The 21,599-nt window shown below is 38.2% G+C and overlaps 1 protein-coding gene across 6 annotated transcripts in view; it reads left to right on the plus strand.

The window, feature by feature from the left end:
- Positions 1-20,801, plus strand: part of TRMT11 (tRNA methyltransferase 11) — a 29,624-nt gene extending 8,823 nt beyond the window's left edge. For 3 of the 6 annotated variants that reach the window (XM_075498685.1, XM_075498687.1, XM_075498689.1), the window contains 7 exons: positions 433-589; positions 4,721-4,801; positions 5,475-5,639; positions 7,048-7,120; positions 7,866-7,997; positions 12,550-12,670; positions 20,221-20,801. In XM_075498685.1, coding sequence (XP_075354800.1) covers positions 433-589; positions 4,721-4,801; positions 5,475-5,639; positions 7,048-7,120; positions 7,866-7,997; positions 12,550-12,670; positions 20,221-20,352 — 861 coding nt within the window. In that variant the 3' untranslated portion in view covers positions 20,353-20,801. Of the gene's footprint in view, positions 1-432; positions 590-4,720; positions 4,802-5,474; positions 5,640-7,047; positions 7,121-7,865; positions 8,018-12,549; positions 12,671-12,887; positions 13,553-20,220 lie in introns of those variants that run through there. The other 3 variants (XR_012775250.1, XR_012775251.1, XM_075498686.1) reach the window with 3 other exon arrangements.
- Positions 20,802-21,599: the final 798 nt, after the last annotated feature.

Below are 21,599 nucleotides of genomic sequence, written 5' to 3' on the forward strand. Positions count from 1 at the left end.
TGAGCGTGACAGAAAAGCCAGTGAAGACGGAAATTCTTTCTGACCTTAAGCATGTGTGTGTGTATGCGCATGCACGTGTTAACATGCATTTCTACTGCTCATCATTTTGAAATTCTTTTAACTCTAAATTGCCAGTTGTTTTTCTGATACTTAGAATAATAGCAAAGTTGCTGTAATTGTTATTTCTTCAGAAGAATTTTCCCTCTAAATTGTTTGTATATTTTGACCTCTGTCTTGAAGAATTTATCTAGGTGTTGAACCAAGATATCTGTTGCTCGTAAAGAAGCCTGTCATATTTTCAGATGGCAGAAAACAAAGTGATGTGTTATGAAGTTACTTGTTCATTGGATGGTGTCACTTAAGCAAGTCTGTTAACCTGTCTGCTTATATCTTGTATCTAAGACCTGACAGTGATTTTAAATGTTTCAACAGATTGCAGATGGCCAAAGAGAACTTATCGAGTCCTACAGTGTAAAAAAGAGACACTTTATTGGAAATACTAGCATGGATGCCTGCCTGTCTTTCATTATGGCAAACCACGGGAGAGTAAAACCCAATGATGTTGTATATGATCCATTTGTTGGAACAGGTATATATTTTTTTTTTTTTCTACTGGTGGGAGGAACTGGGGAATTGTGTTACTGCTCACACCACACTTTTACCTGGCGCAGTGGCTTCTGGTGCTCGACTGAGATTTGAGATGATACCAAAAGCAAAATGGTGATTATAAACTGAATGTTTTGTTAACTTGAGAGGGATTTTGGGGGAAGATGTTTAAAATTTCAGAAGATGTAAACAGTTTATTTTACACTTCTGACAAGTCTGTCTTCACTGTATTATTTTATGTAACATGGCTTAAACACCAGTTTGTGTGTGTCATGGACTGCTTAAGATCCAAAGTGACTAAGAACTGAAATTTGGCTAGAGCACTCCCTGCAGCCACTTTCAGAATGTTACAAGGAGCAGCATTTTTGGAGGTGGCTATTTAGAGGAGTGCTGAGGGCACTTCTGGGCATATACCACAACATAGCAATAGTTAGGTCATAGCGTTCAATAGTTATCAGTTCCTTGTACCATCTTGTTTTGTCTTCAGGATAATACTGTTCACACCATGTATTCTCCCGCAGATGAACTTTTCTTAGTTAAGCCGGGAGGGGGAGCTTTTATTCCACAGATTTCACTACATTTTATTCCACACATTACTCTGTGTGGCATAGAAGTACTTTTTACCTAAGGGAAACTCAGCTGTTTTGTAGGCGAAATAGAAGATCTATTGAGTCAGGTTGTGCCATTTAATCATACAAGAGTATATTGTGTTAAGCTACATATAGTAGTTTCTTCAAAAGCATAACAAAGGCTGTGTTTCTGACCTGGATTTTGCTAAGCTTTGATCAAGAAGGCCATGTGTGAGATGCATACAATTAAAAATATTTACATTAATGGGAGGATGAAGAGAATTCACTGCAGAAATCACTGCAGAGAAGTTAGGGAGAGAGAAGACAACACTACAGGGTCACTAGTAGGACAAATTCTTATTAGCATGTGGCTTCCCTGTACCATAGAAAACAGATCAGGGATATAATATTTTCAGAAACACAAGGCTTCAGTGAACTGCATGGTTTTGTCTTAAAATTTTTTTCATATACAACCTGATTTTTTGCATGCATAATAATTTCTTATGAAATTTCCTCTTCCTCCTTGTGCTTGTGTTCCTTGCAGATGGGTAGTACTCTTTGAAAGGTTGAGGAAATTCCTCTACTTCATCTCTAAGCAGTTTGTTTCATTTTGGTGTCTATGGTTTTGTGTCTTTTTACAAAAATCTGCTAAACCTAAATCACAAAAAATTCTCTTGAGAGCATTCATTCTCTTGGAAGTGAAAACTGAAGAAAAAAAAAGGAAGGGTAAAGTTAGAGGAAGAAAAATCACATAGAAGTAGCAAAGCTATAGCAATTCAAGAGAAATGTTAAGTTGTGTTTCAGTTCAAACAAAATTCTCCCCAAATTGCCTTATGATTTGAATTGCAATTTTTGTGGTTTTATTGCACTAGACAGCTGTAATATACAGGCTTGGGATTAAAGGTACATAGGGACACTGGAGATATGGGGTAGCACGCCATTTATGACTAAACAACTAAACAGTGGCTTTTGCAGTTACTTTTGGTGAGTAAACCCCAGGAATTTCAGTAGTGTCTTGAGGTCCTTTAGAGGATTTTCAAGATTGTCAGTGCAACAGTGCCCTGCCACTGGAATTTTGGGAGATGGCTCAGAGTTGGGGGTGATGCATTGGGTTTGAGCTGATGGGTTTGAAAAGAACATACATTCAGGATTTGAAGAGTACTTTGAAGAAACTGCAGTTCAGATTTCATTATTGGTGCAATTTCAATACCTGGCTTGGTTTCTTCTTGGGCTTTTTACACTGAAAAGGTAAGTAGTACCAAATTAGAATGGCCTTGCAAAGTGGTGCTTGCTTGTTGGAAACAAACTGTTTTTGCTGGATGAGCCAAATCACAAGTCTTCCACATTAAGAGTGGACAGTTGGAATTTGTCCTTGGAATGAGAAGTGCTTTTGACCAGGCTGGTTTAGGAGACTTGATTCCCCTTTTTTGTAAAGCAGAATTGGAGCGGCCAGGATTGTTCTTGAGTTGTAAAATGTAACTTCCATAAACTGTTTAGGTATTTTTTCCTCAGTGTCGGGCAGAAGGAAGCCTGGAGGTTTCTGGAAGAATAAATCCAGCCTTTTACCTGAATACTTTGTACTTCCTCCTAGACAATCTGTTCTGGTTATCTCAGTAAGCTTATTGTTTGTACGTTTGGAAGATGTTTGTCCCTACGTTCCTTTTGCCAATTCATGATATTGCATAATTGCAAATGACAGGAAATTTTTCTTTGACATCCTGGATGATAGCGGTATAACCAGACTCTCATCTGTGCTGAAGAGATGGGGGAAATAGTGTACGATAGAAAGGCATGAAGTTCTGTGCCATCATCATTCTGCTAATAGTCATCAGGGGGCACAATGATTCTCTGATTAGCCCTTTGTATACATCTGTTTGATATAATAGGTCAAAGGGCTGGCCATATTAGGGTATTTTAAGTATTCATGCACCTTCTGTGTGAACACAATTGAACTAGTACTAGCTGAGATTTATTAAAAGCTGTAAGTTCATGTTTTCCTAACTTTTTTTTTTCCCTGTGATTAAAAACATTCTTAGATGGGCAAAGTACTTTCTTCTTACTTTTTTTATAGGACTGGGTGGTATGCCATACTTGGGGTCAGGGCTAGCTAAATTTGTCTTGACCCTCTGGAGGTACTGCCCATCTGTTCTGAGGGATTGCAGCCGAGAAGGGAAATGGGTGACTCCTCTGGGGTGAGTAACCTTGCTTTTCCCTGATCCATTTCACAAGAAAAAGCAGAGGAATTTTTTTTTTTCCTTTCTCCGTCACCTTCAGTTTTGGTAGAGTTCATTAGCATACGGTGTAGGAGTTCTCTAGTGCCCTGAAATGGGATCTTTAGCATGTGCACACAGTGCATGTTAGGATTTGTTGGTGCTGAGTGGGTGGCGCGGGGCAGTGCAGCCACCCGAGATGCTCCTCTCCATGCTGCCGGTGAATGGGAGAACTGGCGTCGCCCGCACAGCCAGCTTGCGTGTTGTTCCCTGTGCTGGTCAACTCTTTGTCCTGCAGCAATCGTCCCCTTTAATTTTAGTAGGACTGTTTGTATCCATAAGCAGTTGACATCAGTAGTGTGGGGTTCACAGCCTTGTTCTCAGTCACTGTTCTGTTTTAAACCATTCTGTTAGCTACATACCTCCTTATTAACCACTCGATAACACAGTTCTTTGGTAATCTTCTGCTGTCCATCCTTTTTTTCATTTGGAAGCTGTTAAAGAGATAATGTCATTTGCTCTTTTCTGTGGGCTATTCAACCATTGCCCAGTTTCAAGGGGAAATCACACATGCTTTTTTGGTAGGTTTTTTTTTTTAATTAGGAAAGCAGATCATAATAGTGATTAAAAAATGAGTTTTATTGCAGGATGAGTACGCTAATAAATGTACTGACAAAATAGGTGGCATACTCACAGAAAAAATGCATCTGTATATAGCTTTCACACTGCAAAACAACTATAGAAACTTTTTTGATATTGCTGTTTACATTGGAGATATTTACATTTACAAGGTTCTTGACCATTGCTTCTTACTCAGGGAATGGCCACATTATACAACAAGTTTGATTTTAGACAGAATTAAGGAGACTGACTTTGAGAACAGACATGGTAGAATTGCTATTCGTTTGGTGATGATTTTTCAAATTGTTTGCCAACAATTTGAAATTCTGCTGCTTGCAAAGTAGAATTAAAAGTTTTGGTTCATGTAATGATTAAAGGATCTTACTGCCTTGAAATACAGAAAACCATAAACAAACTCCTAAGAACAGCCTCCAGAGATAAGGAGTGACATTGGGCATAGCAAGATAAGGAAATCAGGTATAGCAGACGAGGGGCTTAGTGTTACTAGCTGTGATTATAGTTGTGTAGTGATTCTAATTGGTTGGTAGTTTTAATTTTTGTTTTTTTGTTTTTTTCTTTCTTTCTTTTTCTTGGGTCTAGCTTTCGGTCTAGTGTGCTACTGGTGTAAAGCCCTGAAGTTCCTGAGCAAAAAATCCTAACACAGATAACATATTTATGACAGTTTATACTTTTCCCCTGTTTTCCCCTTTATAGGTGGCCTTCTAATCTCCTCAGCACACTTTGGAGCATATGTGTGTGGTACTGATATAGATTACAACACAATCCATGGATTAGGTATGTTACATATTTCTAAGCCACTGAAATCTTACTCTCTGGAATTTAAGAATACTGATGGTAGCGGATGATACTTAGTGGATTTTAAAGCAACATTAATCTTCACAGGATTTATTTGGTCATGCTTATTTTTATTGATCGATTTACATGTATCGTAGCTAAGCTATTATCTTATTTTTTTAAGCAGGAAATATTTAATAAAAGGAATAATGAAAACCAAAACAAAGTTCTGAATAATAATTACAACAGCTGTGTGCTTTTTTAGCCTGTGACATAGGAAGCTTCTTGTAACCTAAGCCAGGAAGTCTAATCCCATCCTTACTTCTCCGAAAAACTGCAGTGCAAATTATATCTGAGTTATTGGACAGGATTATGACTGATGGATAGTGAGAACATCTTACAAACCAACATTTTTATAAATGTGTTTTGTGACACCCTATGCAGATGGTGCACAGCACTTTTCTCATGTATTTTCATTATTCCTTGCTACTTGTGAAGTTTATCGCAAATACTTGTGACAGAGAGTAGAATAAGGCAGGAGATAAACTCTTGTTTTGTATGTGGCATTTAATTCCTTTCCTTTAAAATAAATGATAGAGTATATGAATCTTTTCCTATAAAATAATTTGTTGTTGAGTATGCTTTTTTTTCCATTCTGTGCCCTGCCCCCCAGGCAAGGCAAGCAGAAAGAACCAGAAATGGAGAGGGCCAGATGAAAATATCAGAGCTAATCTCCGACAGTATGGCTTAGAGAAATATTACCTTGATGCACTAGTTTCTGATTCTTCAAGACCAATATGGCGAAAAGGGATGCTGTTTGATGCAATTATCACAGATCGTAAGTTTGTTAATGCTTTTTGTTGCCTAATAACAATGACTAAAAGATTATTGCCTATGTCTATGCATATGTACATTGATTTAATGTCTTGATGAGCGCTCAGCTCTGCTGTTTCCATATTACAAAAGATGACCGTTGAGAGCAGCACTGTGGAAATTGGATCTGCATTTGACATCTCTGCATTTATTTTAAGGATAGTTATAAATGTGTAACAAAGCTGGCTATAACACTTTCTTCCATGGAGAGAATATTATGTTCGCCAGTAGAAATGAATATGGCTGAAAATCATCCTTTGAAGAAGTCTCATTCAGTAAAGGTATAACTTTATTGATGCATGGAGACTTCTTATCAGAATGGTCCATGCTGCTGTTAGGACTTGATCTGCAACACACTGGAGTCTGCCGTGCAGCTTTGATGGACTTCTGGAGACTTACATTAAGTGCTTATTGGAATGCTTCCAAAGAGAAATTTTAATGCATTTCTGATACACTTAACTACTAGAAGCACTAGCGGTTTGAAATGATCCTCCGCTTTTTTAGAAACCTATGTACTTAACACCATTTGTCATGCATGAGAGGGAGTAGAGGCTAAGGGAATAAATAAAAGACCTTGATACAGTAATTTCTGATCTCTAATGCTGGCTCTTACGATGACACATTCATATTAATTAGGAATAGGGAGTGTGACTTTTCTTTGTGGGTTGCCTACTAATTTTTATTTGGCCTGTTTGGCAGTTAGACAATGTAGAATAGTAATATGACTTAGAACTGAGTTTGCAAATTGTGTCACAACTTCTGCATTTACAAAATGGTGATATTGGTGCTTCCATGATGCTGAAACAAGTCTCGCAAAAACACGTGTTGAACATGAAATAAGTATGTTATACTATTAGAAATGTGCAAAAATTTATGAGAAAAAAGCCATCTCTGGCTCTTCTTCTCTGCCTGTGTGAGAATTACCATTTGTGTAATGTGTTGGCAAGAAATTTCAATATATACAATTTCATTTTGAAAAAGGTTAGCTAAGTGCTACAGGGGAGATGTGTTTGTGTCTGTCAAACAAAAGAGGATGGGATTATTTGTCACGTGTTGGAAATGTAAGGAATATTTTTTAATGAACAAAACAGAAAAGCATTGTCCCTTTGTAGTGTAGCAAACGTCTAGGCTGCTAGAAGCCTCTTACAGCTGAAGGGCTTTCTTTGAAACAGTTTTATAGTAACCTTTTGGAGCAAGAAACTTTTAATAGGTCTTGAAGAAATTACCCTTACCGACTTTTACTTTGTAAAAGCTTTTTTTTAACTTCATATAAGCCACAGTTTGTGCGCTGTTGTGTATGTATAATACAATTGTATCTTATTTGGGCAAAGGGTGAGGTTCTCATCTCTGCATCATGCGTTTGCTTTGTATAGCACCATATGGTATCAGAGAAGCTACTCGCAGAACGGGTTCACAAAAGGAAACAGTTAAGTCAGCTGAAAGAAGGTAGGTAAGCTGTCTTGTCTGTTGTAGAATATAAATGTCTTAATGGAAACCCAGTCACAGTTTTAGAATCTTTGTTATTTCTTGGTTGGCTGTCAGCAGTTGAAAAAAATAATAGTAATAATAATTAAAGACGAAAAGCCCTTTTTGTTCTGTTTGCAGAACTAGCATGTCACTTTCTGAAATCCTCTTGTTTTTGTTCTCCCTGCTTATCATTTGCATGTGTTCAGATTTCAAATCCTATTTCTCATCTCTGTGAGCCACCATTACCTTGTTTCCTATTCTCAGAAAGTTCTCTTCAGTCCCTGAAAGCTGCAAAATCAGTCTAGAATGGAATACCTCTATTTTACCGTAACCTTCCCTCTTGGATTTCCACTGCTCCTTTCACTTCAGAGATAACACATGGCTTCTCCACTGCCTGGCCTTCCTTGTCTTCTGCCTTTTACTCTAAATTGCCCTTAAGAAAGATGCTGTGCAAAATAACTATTCCCAACATGCTTGTGATTCTTTGACTTCCACAAGTACTAAAGATGATAGTCTGAAGAACCAGTAGGGGAATTTGGGAAGTCGCATTCCTCATAGTAGAAGTGGTACTCCTGGATTGTCCTAGGTAGTTTTGCAAATCTCGGATAGTGCTATTTTATGGTTTGGGTTTTTTGTTTATTTTTTTGTTTCTTTTTCTTTTTTTAATTAAAAATGCAGGTTTTACCTGTGCCTTTATGTTTACACTTGTAAATTTTTTGTTTAGCACAGAAAATCATATCTTCGTTTCATCCAATTATCATCTAAGCGACATCTTTTTTGACCTGTTGAAGTTTGCGGCAGAATATCTGGTGATGGGAGGAAGATTAGTTTACTGGCTGCCAATATACAGGCCTGAGTATGTATTCTTGATTTCGGGTATGTAGTATGTCAGAACGGATGCTACATTCTCACTGTGCTTTCTTTTGGGGCGTAGTACCGCTGGAACTTCCATAGTACTAGCACTTAAGAGTAATGCTCAGATTTCATATTTTAAAACTTCATATGAGGGAAAGCAGATTTTGAAATAAGGTTTTTGGATGGAGGTAATTCCTGACTATTACCAAAGAGAAAAAAGCCTTCACGTGTCCTTGCAAATGCATGTCCAGTGGGTTGAGGATTAAGCTTAGAAAATTAGACTTTCAAGGTGCAGATAGATTTCTAATATAGTAGTAAGGCTTTTGTATTAATACATGTTTCCACTAGAGTAGTTGATAGAGGGGCATGACAAGGTCCCGTAAGAGAACATTCTTGGCTCTTTTGGGTTTGGCACTACTAATTTAGCTTGCTTCTGAGAAATCAAAAGTCAGGTGACCAAGAGATGGCAGTGAGGGGCAGGAAGTGTAGGGGAGCAGCCCTGTTAAGGACAAGAGAGGCCAGCAGAGACTGCAGGATGATGTCTGCTCAGTAGTGCAGCCTGGGATTAGAACTGGGTTTAAAAGGAAAGACATCTGTTTGCATACCTTACTTCAGCATCTCTTAGATAAGGTTTTGAGGGTTTTTTTTTTGGTTGGGGTCCCCCCCCCGCCCCAACACTTTCATAGTAAAGTGAAGAGTTGATGTACAGTAGCTGTTTCTAAGTATCTTCCAGATGTAGATGTGAACTGAAGGTAGCTTCTACAATGTCCTATGTTTCTATGTACAGTCAAAGTATACTCATATATAAAGTGGTTGTCGTCCCTGGTTTCACCATGGAAATGGCTTGTGACAGTCCTACATTTAATTATCACATGCTGTTTTGAAAATTTGGAAATCAAAAGGAGCCATTTCTGTTACATGCTTCTGTAACAGAAGAGTGCGATTAGTAGCTTGCATTTTTTATTTTTAATGATAGAATTGGTATCTTAGGCTTTTTTTTTTCTTGTAAGACTATTCACAAACAAAACAATGAATGCCATTAACAGTATTATAGCCAATTGGATGTAATCTATCTGGACTTCTGTAAAGCCTTTGACATGGTCCCCCACAACATCCTAACATCCTTCTCTCTAAATTGGAGAGATAGGGATTTGATGGGTGGACTATTCAGTGGATAAGGAATTGGTTGGATGGTCACATCCAGAGGGTAGTGGTCAACGGCTCAATGTCCAGATGGAGATCAGTGATGAGAGGGGTTCGTATTAGGACCAGTGCTGTTCAGTATTTTCATCAATGACATTGACAGCGAGATCGAGTGCACCCTCAGCAAGTTTGCAGATGACACCAAGCTGAGTGGTGCAGTTGACACGCCAGAAGGACGGGATGTCATCCAGAGGGACCTGGACAAGCTGGAGAAGTGGGCCCATGTGAACCTCCTGAGGTTCAACAAGGCCAAGTGCAGGGTCCTACACCTGGGTTGGGGCAACCCCCGGTATCAATACAGGCTGGGGGATGATGTGATCAAGAGCAGCCCTGCGGAAAAGGACTTGGGGGTACTGATGGACGAAAAGCTGGACATGAGCCAACAATGTGCGCTGGCAGCCCAGAGGGCCAACCGTATCCTGGGCTGCATCAAAAGAAGCATGGCCAGCAGGTCGAGGGAGGTGATTCTGCCCCTCTACTCTGCTCTGGTGAGACCTCACCTGGAGTGCTGTGTCCAGCTCTGGACCCTCAGCACAAGAAGGACGTGGACCTGCTGGAGCGGGTCCAGAGGAGGGCCACGAAAATGATCCAAGGGCTGGAGCACCTCTCCTACGAGGACAGGCTGAGAGAGTTGGGGTTATTCAGCCTGGAGAAGAGAAGGCTGTGGGGAGACCTTATAGCAGCCTTCCAGTACTTAAAGAGGGCCTACAGGAAAGACGGGGACAGACTTTTTAGCAAGACCTGTTGTGACAGGACAAGGAGCAATGGTTTTAAACTAAGGGAGGGCAGATTTAGACTGGATTTAAGAAAGAAATTTTTTACAAGGAGGGTGGTGAGGCCCTGGAACAGGTTGCCCAGAGACGTAGTGGATGCCCCATCCCTGGAAACATTCAAGGTCAGGTTGGATGGGGCTCTGAGCAACCTGATCCAGTTGCAGATGTCCCTACTTATTGCAGGGGGGGTTGGACTAGATGACCTGTACAGGTCCCTTCCAACCCAAACTATTCTATGATTCTGATTGTTCAAAATGTCTGTCTATACATGCTTAACCCTGACAGACCATGTGTGGTTGTGAATTCTTAGCTTTCCCTGTCAATAAACTCTGTTTGGAATTACTGGGTTTATTCTATTTGTCAAGGTATCAGAGCTTTTTGTCTGCTCATTGAACATTAGTGAGAGCATGCTTCCTCAGGATGGCAGTATTAGATAACTGTGAACTGCACATTCTGGTTCTACTTTAGTTGCTGTTTCGGGGAGGTCAGCTCTCTTAAGCTTTAGTTGGGTTGTGTCTTAAAAAGTAAATTTGTACATACTACTATGAATTGACTTTATGCAATGAAGGTCGAAATACTGAAGTCACTATATTAGCACAGAATATTAGTATAGTCACTATTTTCAGCTGTAGTGATGAACAGAGGAACAAACATTAAAGCAAGTATGTAGGGGGAAGATAAGATACTGTCTACTAATATGTTGTGCTGTCAAATATCCTTGGCAACACCTGCTATCAGGTTCATGTGTTATTTGAGATCCTTGTGTATTTCCTTAAATTAAAAACAAAACTGGATTAAAATGGATGTCTGTTAAAACCACTGCTACTATATTTCTTATTTGGTAACGTTCTGAGTTTTACCTGAAAGAATGTAGAAATACATGCATTAATGCTAACAGACAAGGCTTTTTAACAAAGTGATAATGATCTCTCCCTCTGCAAGATAGCATCTTACTCCAAAGTTTACTCTTTCAATCTGACATTGAAATCATTGTTGAGTCTGAATTCTTTCAATTCCTTTGCAGTCAGGCTTTTATATGGTTACAAAGAGAAACTTTTAAGGTGTTGTGGCAGAGTCCCTACCTTTGTAAGAGAGAGAGGCAGTTTGATGGTACTAGATGCATCAAAAGTCTTGTGTAATAGAAAAGAACAACTGAGAATTAATTTGATTCTCCTTTGTCAAAAGCATGTTCTGACTTCACCTAGCAGAAGTGGTGACTTGATTTCACACATGAGAAGTGACTGAAATGTTGTTTTGTGATCTGGAAGTTTTGGAACAATGCAAAGAGGCAGTACTGTTTGGGTGTTTTCCTATTTACAAGTCTGTATTGGTATTGTCTTACGTGTTTAACAGTTCCCTGTTATCTTTAAGAAATGTCAAGATTTCCATCAGCACCTAGATGGATCTTATTTTGAGTTGTGTTGGATTTGACTTCTCTTTCTCGCAGGACAATATATTTACTTTGTAAAGTGCATTCAGAAAATCCACTTCTTTACAGGAAAAATATGAAACTCCTCCTCTGTATCTTTTAAGTTCAAGTGATAGGTGTGAAAGTTGTTTGTTCTGCTTTTTAATGTCTGACTTCTGTTGATCCCTAAGCATTGGGGAACCATGAGAGCAAGCACTTTATATGAAATAATAGTCACTGACAATACCATATACCACTTTCTATATTATGTTGTAGTAACTATTACAGGAAAGCTTATTACAAAAACTAAGACTAAATGGCTGATCTATATTTCAGTATATAGGACGGATGTCTGATCTCATATTTATCTTATTAGCTAGGTCAATACTTCTTGTTCCTCTAGTTCCATGCAAAGCTCTTAAATCCTTAAATTCCTCTTTCAGCATTTGGAGAAACAGAGGATTGAAAGCAATCTAGAGAAAGCTGTTCCTGTAGAAAATAGTATGCTTATGAGATGGGGGCATTTAAAATGCTGTAACTGTTTGTTTCTATAGACAGGATGTAATTGCAAGCCAGTGTTGGTACCATCTGATGTTAAAAGATAATGGATTTTTTTTCTTCCCTTTAAAAAAGTAATTACAATGTGATATATTTCTAACATCAGATTCTGACGTCCAGGAATGTCACTGTCTAATAAGAGCTGGTTTAATATGATTTGGAATTGAAGTGTAGTGGTCTCCTTTTAGGCAGCCAGAATTAAGTCTCTTGTTCCTGCAACTTTATATATGTTGACTGTGGAAGACATTTTTAAAATCACAGCTCCTGACTGGATAAGTTATTACTCCTGACTGGCTGAGATATTTCCTACTTGAAATGATACAGGCAGGCCTGTGTGCATACTTTAACATAATGTAAATACATGTAGAAAATGTGTGTGTGTGTCTCTTTACTGTGAGGTTTTAATTTATTCTACACTTTTTAAGTCACAAGATGATTAGTATACGATGTGAAAACTCTGGAGCACCAATACCCAATTTCTTTAATCAGGTTAAAATGCATAGGAACTTTCTAGTGTAAGCCATTTTGTGAAGAATCTGTATGAATTTTGTTTCAGATGCAAGTGTTCCAGTTCATGAGCTTACAGCTCTATGAATGTTTATTTCTTCCAGATATACAGAAGAGATCATTCCCCGCCACCCGTGCCTGAAACTTATTAGCAACTGTGAGCAGATGCTTTCCAGCCACACATCAAGGCGCCTGATAACCATGGAAAAGGTGAAAGAATTCAAGGTAAGCTTGAATTCTTGATTATATTGTGTAAAATAGTAGCTGTTGCATTCATGAAAAGTTTGTGCTATTCAGCATTTGATACTTATTTCTATCACACTTGAGTTGTTTTATGATGAGAGGTAGAGCTTTTGTAAAATTGCCACACATTTCTTTAAAATAAATTGGGTAGTGATTTAAGGGACTGTTCTGGTTTCGTTCTTTTCCTTTTCCTCCTCAGTTTTTGATAAACTTTTCATCCTGAGCAAGCCGCTTAATAGTGTGAAAGAGATCTTTGAACTTATGGTTACTTGTGAAAGTTGCATATGCTTTTCTTGGAAAACTGAACTCTGTGAATCCCATCGCAGAGATGCCTAGATGCCTAAATTCCCATTGATTCCAAAGTGTAATTTGATGCCCAAATAAATACTGAACACCTTTGTGGGTCTTGCAGTACAGGTAAACCATATTCAATTCTATTACTTCATTTTTAGAGTGGTACTTTTTTAGCTTTTGAAATAATATTATAGTTGTGACATAAGTACAGTGAAGCACATTGGCTTTTTTTTGTTTTGGGACACACTAAGTGCCTCTCCTGAGGCACTGAGACCAGGGAATATTGTATTCAGGTCTCCTTTCCATTCTTGTTGCTTCTCTCGCCTCATACTGTTAAAAGAGATGCTAAACAAAGGCGAAGCAAATTCTCAATGGAAACACATGCAAACGGTGAGCAAGTGTTTTTAGTACATTCCTTGTCAGTTGGAAGAGCTATTTTAAATGACAGGAGACACAGCCAGACTGCTGTGTCTGCATGGTGCTTGCACTAGTAACACAGCAGGGTTTCAGTACTGCATTCATAATGCTGATGATGACTGAGATTTTAAAGCAACACCTGAATTTTTTTAAAACACTGTATGTAGAGTTCCAGTGCCAGAGCTGCCAACTTCACCAGTAGCGAACCAAGAGGGTAAATTATGAAAGTTTTTGATGTGTATGTCTCAGGGTGTTCATGAAGATTTTCTGCAACAGTTTTATTACTGCCAGTGCTGTAGGATAACATGTTCTAATTTAAAAATACCCACTCTTCTGCAAATAGACTTTCATCATTTGTTATTCTTGTTTTGTGCATCACCTGTTCAGTACACGCTTTGACAGGTTCATGTCTGGAAATGCTTAGCTCTGAGCACCTGAGTATAGTTGGCAGGCTTACTGCTTAGATAAAACTGTGCAGGTGCTTACACTCAAGACTCCAGATGTCTTTTAGATAATTTAAAGACACCAGAACCCATGTACCGTTTCTGACGATGCAAAACTTGTCCAAATAACAAAATACATATTGACTCCTTAGCTAGTGCCTGCTTGGTTGAGGGTCTTGTTGTTTGGTGTCTAACTATCTAAGATTTCCCCACCCCAGTGTCCCTTACCTGGGACATGTTTTTTCCTGTCTTAATATTCTGAACAATCTTTGAATTCGATACTTCTGACTCACCAGATATGATCATAAAATTCAATAGTTGGAGCTTTGGCCGTTTTTCTTTTTCCTAAATGAAGCAGTGATTTTTTTATGAATATACAAGCATTTATGTTTCCAGACAGTTCCTGTCTGCTTTACTAAACTGGTTTGTAACAGGCACTCACAAATGCCTTTTAATTCAGCTTAGTGTAGTACTCGCAAGTTGCTAAAAAGTTTTACAAATCATGTAGTGTCATTATGCAGTCCCTCGGTTGCCCCAGTGTTTGCCACCAATAATGAATTGCAGATTTCACAGCAAATTCGATTTCACTATTAACACTCTAAACTCTTAACTGGAGATGCAATCAGTCAGTTAACTGAATGTGAAATTGGTGATGCAATTTGATTGTGCTTGTAATATAAAGGAGACCAAAGTGAATGTAAAAAATGAATATGTCTAGTTGAAGTATTGATCTATCGTAATTAATCATAAGTATGAGGATCATAAATGTTGCATTAAAAACATCACAAAAGGTGGTATATAACTCACTGTCTTGTAAGCATCCAGTCTGTTCTATTTAAGTTTACGATGAAATCGTGCCAACTGGAAAAGATTTCTTACGGAACACAGTGTTGATATGAATAGACTTTTCCAGCATGTGCACAATATGAGCAAAAGAGTTGTTTGTTTTTTAACATTTAAGGCTTTTTTTGGACAGCCTCGATGGTCATTAGTAACTCCCTTCCTCCCCAGTCTTAAATTATAGTGATGATAATAAAAGTGAATGAAGGCAGTTGTTGTAGAGGGCAGCTAACAGTAGCCAGCTAGTGACTTCTAGCCTTCTAAAACTCTGAAGGCAGAAGAAATAGAGAAGTGAAGAACAGGAGTGTGGAATGGGAGAGGAACAAAACAGAAGTGATACGAGGTAAGAGCTTACTAGCCTGATGTATTACCTTTTCCTATGGACATTAGTGTCCCTTATTCTGGTATTAAATGGGTACAGATCTCCCCAGTACCTCTCTAAACCTGAAATAAAACTTTCTAATTGATATTATAGCAGGCAGGACTGTGTGTGAGTCTACCCTCATTGAACTTTGAAGGGAGGTTTTTTTGAAGCAGTAAAAACACCAGTTCAGCTCTCCAAAGACTGTAGGCATTCATTTGTAAGAACTGAAATACAGTGGTAGTGGAACAATGAGAAGCTGTTGGCCGAGTAGATTTGTGTCTGTCGAATGTGATCTAGTAGGAGTCCAGTCTTCTGCTTTACGTCAGAGGAGGTTTGAACCAATTCTTCCAGCCCAAATCAAGTGAAAATGTACCTTCCATTGTGCCAGTTTATTTTTCACAAGCCTTAAAAAATACCGTTATGTAAAGCTGAAAGGTCTCAATCTGTGCCACCTATATCTGAATTGTCATCATTATTTTTTTACTTAAATGTCAAATAACTGGTAAGTGGTTAATCAGTAAGAAAATTGGAGTATAAAAACTTAAAGCATTAGTACCACAAGGTTTCTTGGGAATCTATATCTGGTGATCAACCAACTGTTTTCAGAAGGAGTGGACTTACTAACAGTGTTTAACTGTAGGGTTATTTGGTGTTCCCTTTCTTCACAACAGTATTTCTAGCTTTCTGTTTTCTGAGGCTTGTTGATTTCCCCATGCTGAATTATTTCAGCTATTGCTGAATTACTTGTTTCATTCCTCTGCTGGCTGTCTTACAGAAATATATGGTATCTATTTGGCTGGTAAATGCTACCTACTTCTGAAGTTTCTAATCAGGACTTCTTAAAAAAAAATATTGGAGGAGACATCTGTAATTGACAAGGGCTAAGAGAGGCACCTGGAAATTATGTAGCAAGATGAAACAGAAGACTTTATTGACGGACAAACTCTGAGCATATGACTGCCCATGAAAGGGCTCTGGAGCATCATGCATACAAATCTGCCATGCTGAATGGGTCCAGTATTTCCACGTCACACGGTCACTCCAGAGTCGTTATTGGTGTAGATTTTTTCCTACTGAATTTAGCAGTGTCTGTTCCTGGATATGACCCTGTTGACCCTGATTTGGAAACTGCTCAGTGTTGTTTATAGCTATATAACATTAGTACAAGTGGTTTCTATAGCTACTGTCCAGCACCAGATGTAGAGCAGTAGGAAGCTGTGATAAGGCTAGGAAGTTTTTTTTAAACAAAAACTGAATGTGGGTAATTACCCAGCGGCTGAACTGAGGCATGCTAGATTCATAAAAACCTTTAGAATATCACTTAATATTTGCCAAGATTTAAAGAAAAACAAAGCTTTCTTGTTATCTTTAAGCTTCCTCCTCTTTCTTCCACCTCTTTCATTATTTATTGGAGATCTCTAACACCTTTTTTAGTGTTGTCTTTTGAACAAGTAAGTGTTGAGTTGAAAACTCAAATTAGCTAAAAGCAATTTGGTAGCATGAACTTTGACAAGAGCTTTGTTGGTTTTCAGTTGTCACAGAAGTCATTGTAAAACATTTCAGAGCAAGAGTTTTATGTGATAACTGTTGTTTGCAATTAGTCTGCTGTTTTGAGAACTTAAATTATTCAAAGTGAGAACCAAGGATGATGATAAAGAATGACTAGGGATTAACGAACATCTTTAGTTCTGACTTTTACAAATAAAGGAAGAAGTCTTTGTTTTCTCGGTAGAGCTGGCAGACTGGGGAAAGAGCTGACTTAGTGCCAAGTAGGCTGATCATTGCTGATCAGTCTTGGAAATGATTTCTTGGGAAGTCTCACTGTTTTATGTTGAATAACCAGTTACAAACTTTATGCCTTGAAAACTATCTACAGTGGTTTCAAAGGAAATAAGTGAAAAAAGCTACTCCTCCCTAGGTGCAGCTGTGTATCTCAAGCAGTACTCCTTATTCCTTTCCCAGTGTGTCACGTTAAGAGGAGGATAGAGACTATCTCCCTCAAAACACTGTGGTTCAACTCCATTCCCTGAATTTAAACTTATTTTAAAAAAAGCAAGAGAAAGGAAAAAACATCCATATTAACTGCACTGGACAGTTAATGCACTTGAGGGAGAGTTGGCACTGCCACTGCCGCCCTCCATAATCGAGCTTCTCTTACTGCAGAACATTCCTGTCAGATATTTAGAGTGCATATTCTATGAATTTATGCTACTCAAGATAGAGCTTAACTGAGGATGTTTGACTGGCTTCCTCACTGAAACAAGCTGGTGCCTGATGCCCAGGCACATTCTAGTGCAAATAGTCACAACAAATTGTTTCATGAAGATTATTTTTGACAAGTTCTTATCTCTGTAGAGTTAAATGCAGCCTATCCCTAGCATTCAGATTGTACCCATTCATCTCCCTGAGTAGACATAAAATACCCTAAGTTAGAATTTGTTGGGAAATCATTAGTCTCTGAAATCCAAGAATTCCTTTTACTTTGATCAGTTCTCATGTTGCCCATAAAACTGTTTTGACTAGTTAATGTCAACAGTGAGTGGCATCTCCAGGTAGTTCAAGATTTCTTATTTTCTTTTCCCTTTTTTAAGAAGCAATTCCCAATCTGTTGTTTTTCTTTAAAGCAATTACCATCTGTATTGGGCAGTCATGTCTATACAGGGGAGACGTAGGGAATGGAAGCTCTTAAGCTGGAATTATTGTGATGTGGGCCAGGAGCTTCCTTTGTAAGCTCTCCCAAGAAATCCATGCCTGACTGCTGATCTTCTCTCATCTAGCAAGCAATGATTTGCATAGCTTTTGATGAGGCCTGGATTTACAACATGGATTCTGCTGTGGAGTGATGCACTAAACCTGTTTCCATTTGATGAATGCAGATGCTCCTCTTACAGCTGTGTTTAACTTGAAGTTTGTTCTCTTACATATCATATCCTCTCTTTGCCCTAACTAGCTTGGGGGTAGAGCGGGGTAGTTCCTTTCTTCCTTCCTCCCTCCCTTCAACCTGAATCAGCGTTTTGTTACTTAGAGAATCAAGATGAATGCTGTACAGATGTGTGACCTCTTAGAGGTTGTGGGGATTAATTTTTTCATGTTAAAATACTGTTGACTCATATATCATTATCCTTCAGGTTCAAATATCCCATCCATTTCTTAAAACAAGCAAATTATGTAGAATTATCGTTAAAACACATCCCAAAGGTATAAAAGTATATTACATGTTTAGGTCAAAGAAGGATTTCTGACCTGCAGGTTCAGGGGAAGAATAAGTGCTCTTTTCCTCAGCGTGGTCCTGTGTAAGAGACCTGGAGAAGTGAGTACAGGCTGGCTGTGAGAGGAGCATGTCTTAAATCCTCCTTGTTTCCTCTCTGTCTGTAGTATTTTTTTTTTTCCCCATAGACATGTTAAAAGCCTGTTGATTATCAGTCTGAGAATGGTCTTGGAGATGGCAGTCTCTCACAGGTGACCAGAAGACAATAGATGGTACTGTGTCTGCAGTGGGTTTACTGAGGTCATTTTCTCCTGCTGTTTTCCAACAGAGCACTATTTAAATAGAACTAATTTGCTGCTACTGGTGTACATGCTTTACATGTTAGATATCCACATGGCACTTAACATTTAGCAAGTTAATTTAAGCCAGTAGCATGCTACTGGTATCTGCTAGGATAGCAGATGAGAACTACTTCATAGGAATATCTTGTTGTGTCCAGAAGAGGGCACTTGTACATGCACGCAAACATCTTACTGTGGTGAAAAACCTTTTGTTTCACTCCTTACAATGCGTATTAGGATATCCAAAGCAAGATGAGATGTTGATCTTGCTAGGTGAAAGCCTGGAAAGGCTACAAAATAGCCAAAGGGGGAGATTGTCCACTAGGATTCAGTTCATCCCTGCATTGTAATACTTTCGTAGTATGAAAATATTGACTTAAATCTACTACCGTGTTCCTACTACTTTTGCTAAAGCATTCCACAGTAACCTTATTTTCAAATACGAGCAAATAACTCTGAACTGCAAACTTAAGTAATGAACCAGTCTGTGTGTTGCTGCATTGCTTAAAAAAATTACAACAATGAGGATGCATTGAGAAGAAACATTTAGTGGAACAGAGGTTTAGTTCTGTCGTATGCTTGGTTTTATTTTCTCTTTGCACAGTTCAGTTGTTCTGTGTGAGGCTGCTTATCTCAGTTCCATCTTGCTATTGAGTATAATAAACTGACATCAACCATAAGTGTAAAACTGTTTTTAAAAGTTGCCATTAGTTTTCTCTAGCACTCAGATTAAAGTTTGGTATATTATTTATCTACAGTATTGATAACACTAGTTGACAAGTATCTTAATTGTATAAAGCCACAGTACATGATGAACTAAACCTTTGTATATATAATGGGCCAATTTTCTAAACTGTTTTCTTGGCTGATGTCAAATAGGTATTATGTCTAGGGACTTACTGTGTCAACTTTAACTTTCAGAAGTACGTGAATACTGCACAAGAAAAAAATCCTCTGATTGCGCTTCAGTAACTGTAGGAACTCATTTTAGTCATTTGTGTTCCTTTTCTGTTTGTATCTGCCTTCCAGAACCCTCTGAGTGATTGAATTCTCCAGATGGTATTTTTTCTGGAAACTAACGTTTATATTTTCCTTTATAAAAGTCTGTGTGCCATAGTACCTGTGCTCTCATTCATTCATGCAAGGGTTGGATTCTGGTGATGTTAGCTGAGATACTTCCAGTGATGCAGCGCTGTTAAAACTTCAAATGTCTGGTACTGACAACTTGCATCGTCTTGCTGTACAGAGTAGAATGATGAAAATTTGAATGAGTACACAAAAAAACCCCAAAACCATCAACAAAAACCCCTTGTCTGCTTACAGCTGGTATTTGATCAATGTCAAATGAGAATCCATTGCATATGGATTTTCATTTCTGTTAAATGTTAAGGCTTTGCAGTAGGATGTATATGTTCTTGTTAACCCTAATGGAAACCTTAGCATTCTATTTTTGAAATTCTTTAATCAATATCTAGTGACATAAATGTTTGCCATTGAATTGTAAAAAAACCCAACAACTTTACTCTTGCTTGTAATTGTTTGAAAAAGTCTAGAGGAAAACCAATGTCAATCCATGCTGAACACACTACCGAAAAATCTAATGCTTGCATTTTGATACCATGCAGGATCAAGATCAGAATTCTTACTTGTTGGATGGTCAATATATGCCATACAGGGGACACAATTCTTTCCGTGAGAAGTATTTCAGTGGTGTGACAAAGAGGATTGCCAAGGAAGAAAAAGACAATCAGAAGTAAAATATAATATAAACAGATTAAAAAATGAGGAAAGAATGAAGATCATGTTTCTTTGTAAGGACATCTGGATATGAACATTCATTTGGATGCTTCAGAAAAATAAATACTGCCTTTAATTTTAAAACAAGATGAAACCCACAACACAGGTTGAGAGCAGTTCTTTTTAATTAGCTTTGTTTATAGCAGATTTTATTGTACAAGTTTTTTGAGTCTTATTTAATTTATATTTGTACTTTCAAGTACTAATGATGATTGACTAAAACCATTATTATTGTTCTTTCACCATTAATGTTTACAAAAAAGTAGTAGTATTATTTGGCTTCTTAAACTGTGAACATCTGGCTGTTTTAGAAACACGTGGTGGTGATCAAGGATTGCTTATTAAGAAGATAATTTTCATTTGTTTTGTTTTTTTGTAAATGGTATACAATAAAACAGAAAAGATTGTTGTGATTTTTTTTTTTTAATTGTTGCATGCAGTAACTGCTTCTATGAATTCCGATAGCTCTGGCTTAGGCCAGCAGCGTTTGAAACAAACAAAAAAACACAAAGAAACAAATGCGTGCGCGCGCACAGGCACACACACACCAAAAGCCTCTGTGACCTGACAAACTCTGGAGAGCCTATTAAACCTTGTGAAGCCTGTCCACATCTGAAGCTCATCTGTACCTTGGATTTGCTTTTGCATTCCTAAACCTTGACTCTTGGTCAAGCCAACTGTCTGCAATTTTTGGTTCAGAAACTGATAGTTAAAGCAGTAACAACAGCATAAAATCAGTAATGGTTCCCTAATGGTATTAAGCCTAATCAAATCTTTGAAATTGAAGCTGTATTTGTTGAAGGGCAAACTTTGCTGAATCCACACCATGTCCATCATGAAAATACCTCATTTGAAAACCACTAAGTCCATTAATTCAGGATGTTAATGGCTCTTCTCAGTTTGGTGGTCAAATATGGTCAAATATTCTTCAGCAGGGCCTCGGTGAATGTAGAGTAGTATGAAAGTAAAAGGTAGTAGAATGAAAGTAGATACTACTTGCTCCAGCCAGAGGAAGCCTTGCTTCTCAACTTGCTGCAAGTCACTGACTGTGGTCACGTTACAGTCTTTGTAGATTATAATCTTTAAGTGCCTCTCCAAAAACTCAATGACACCTAGGAAGGCACGAGTCATTGTGTGTATCTGATCGAGTTCATTAACTCAGTTTGCTCTTCTGTGTGTTGTGGTCCTCAGCTGCAGGAGGGAGAGC

The sequence above is a fragment of the Mycteria americana genome, chromosome 3 (genome assembly GCF_035582795.1).
Source record: "Mycteria americana isolate JAX WOST 10 ecotype Jacksonville Zoo and Gardens chromosome 3, USCA_MyAme_1.0, whole genome shotgun sequence".
In the NCBI taxonomy this organism is placed as follows: Eukaryota; Metazoa; Chordata; class Aves; order Ciconiiformes; family Ciconiidae; genus Mycteria; species Mycteria americana.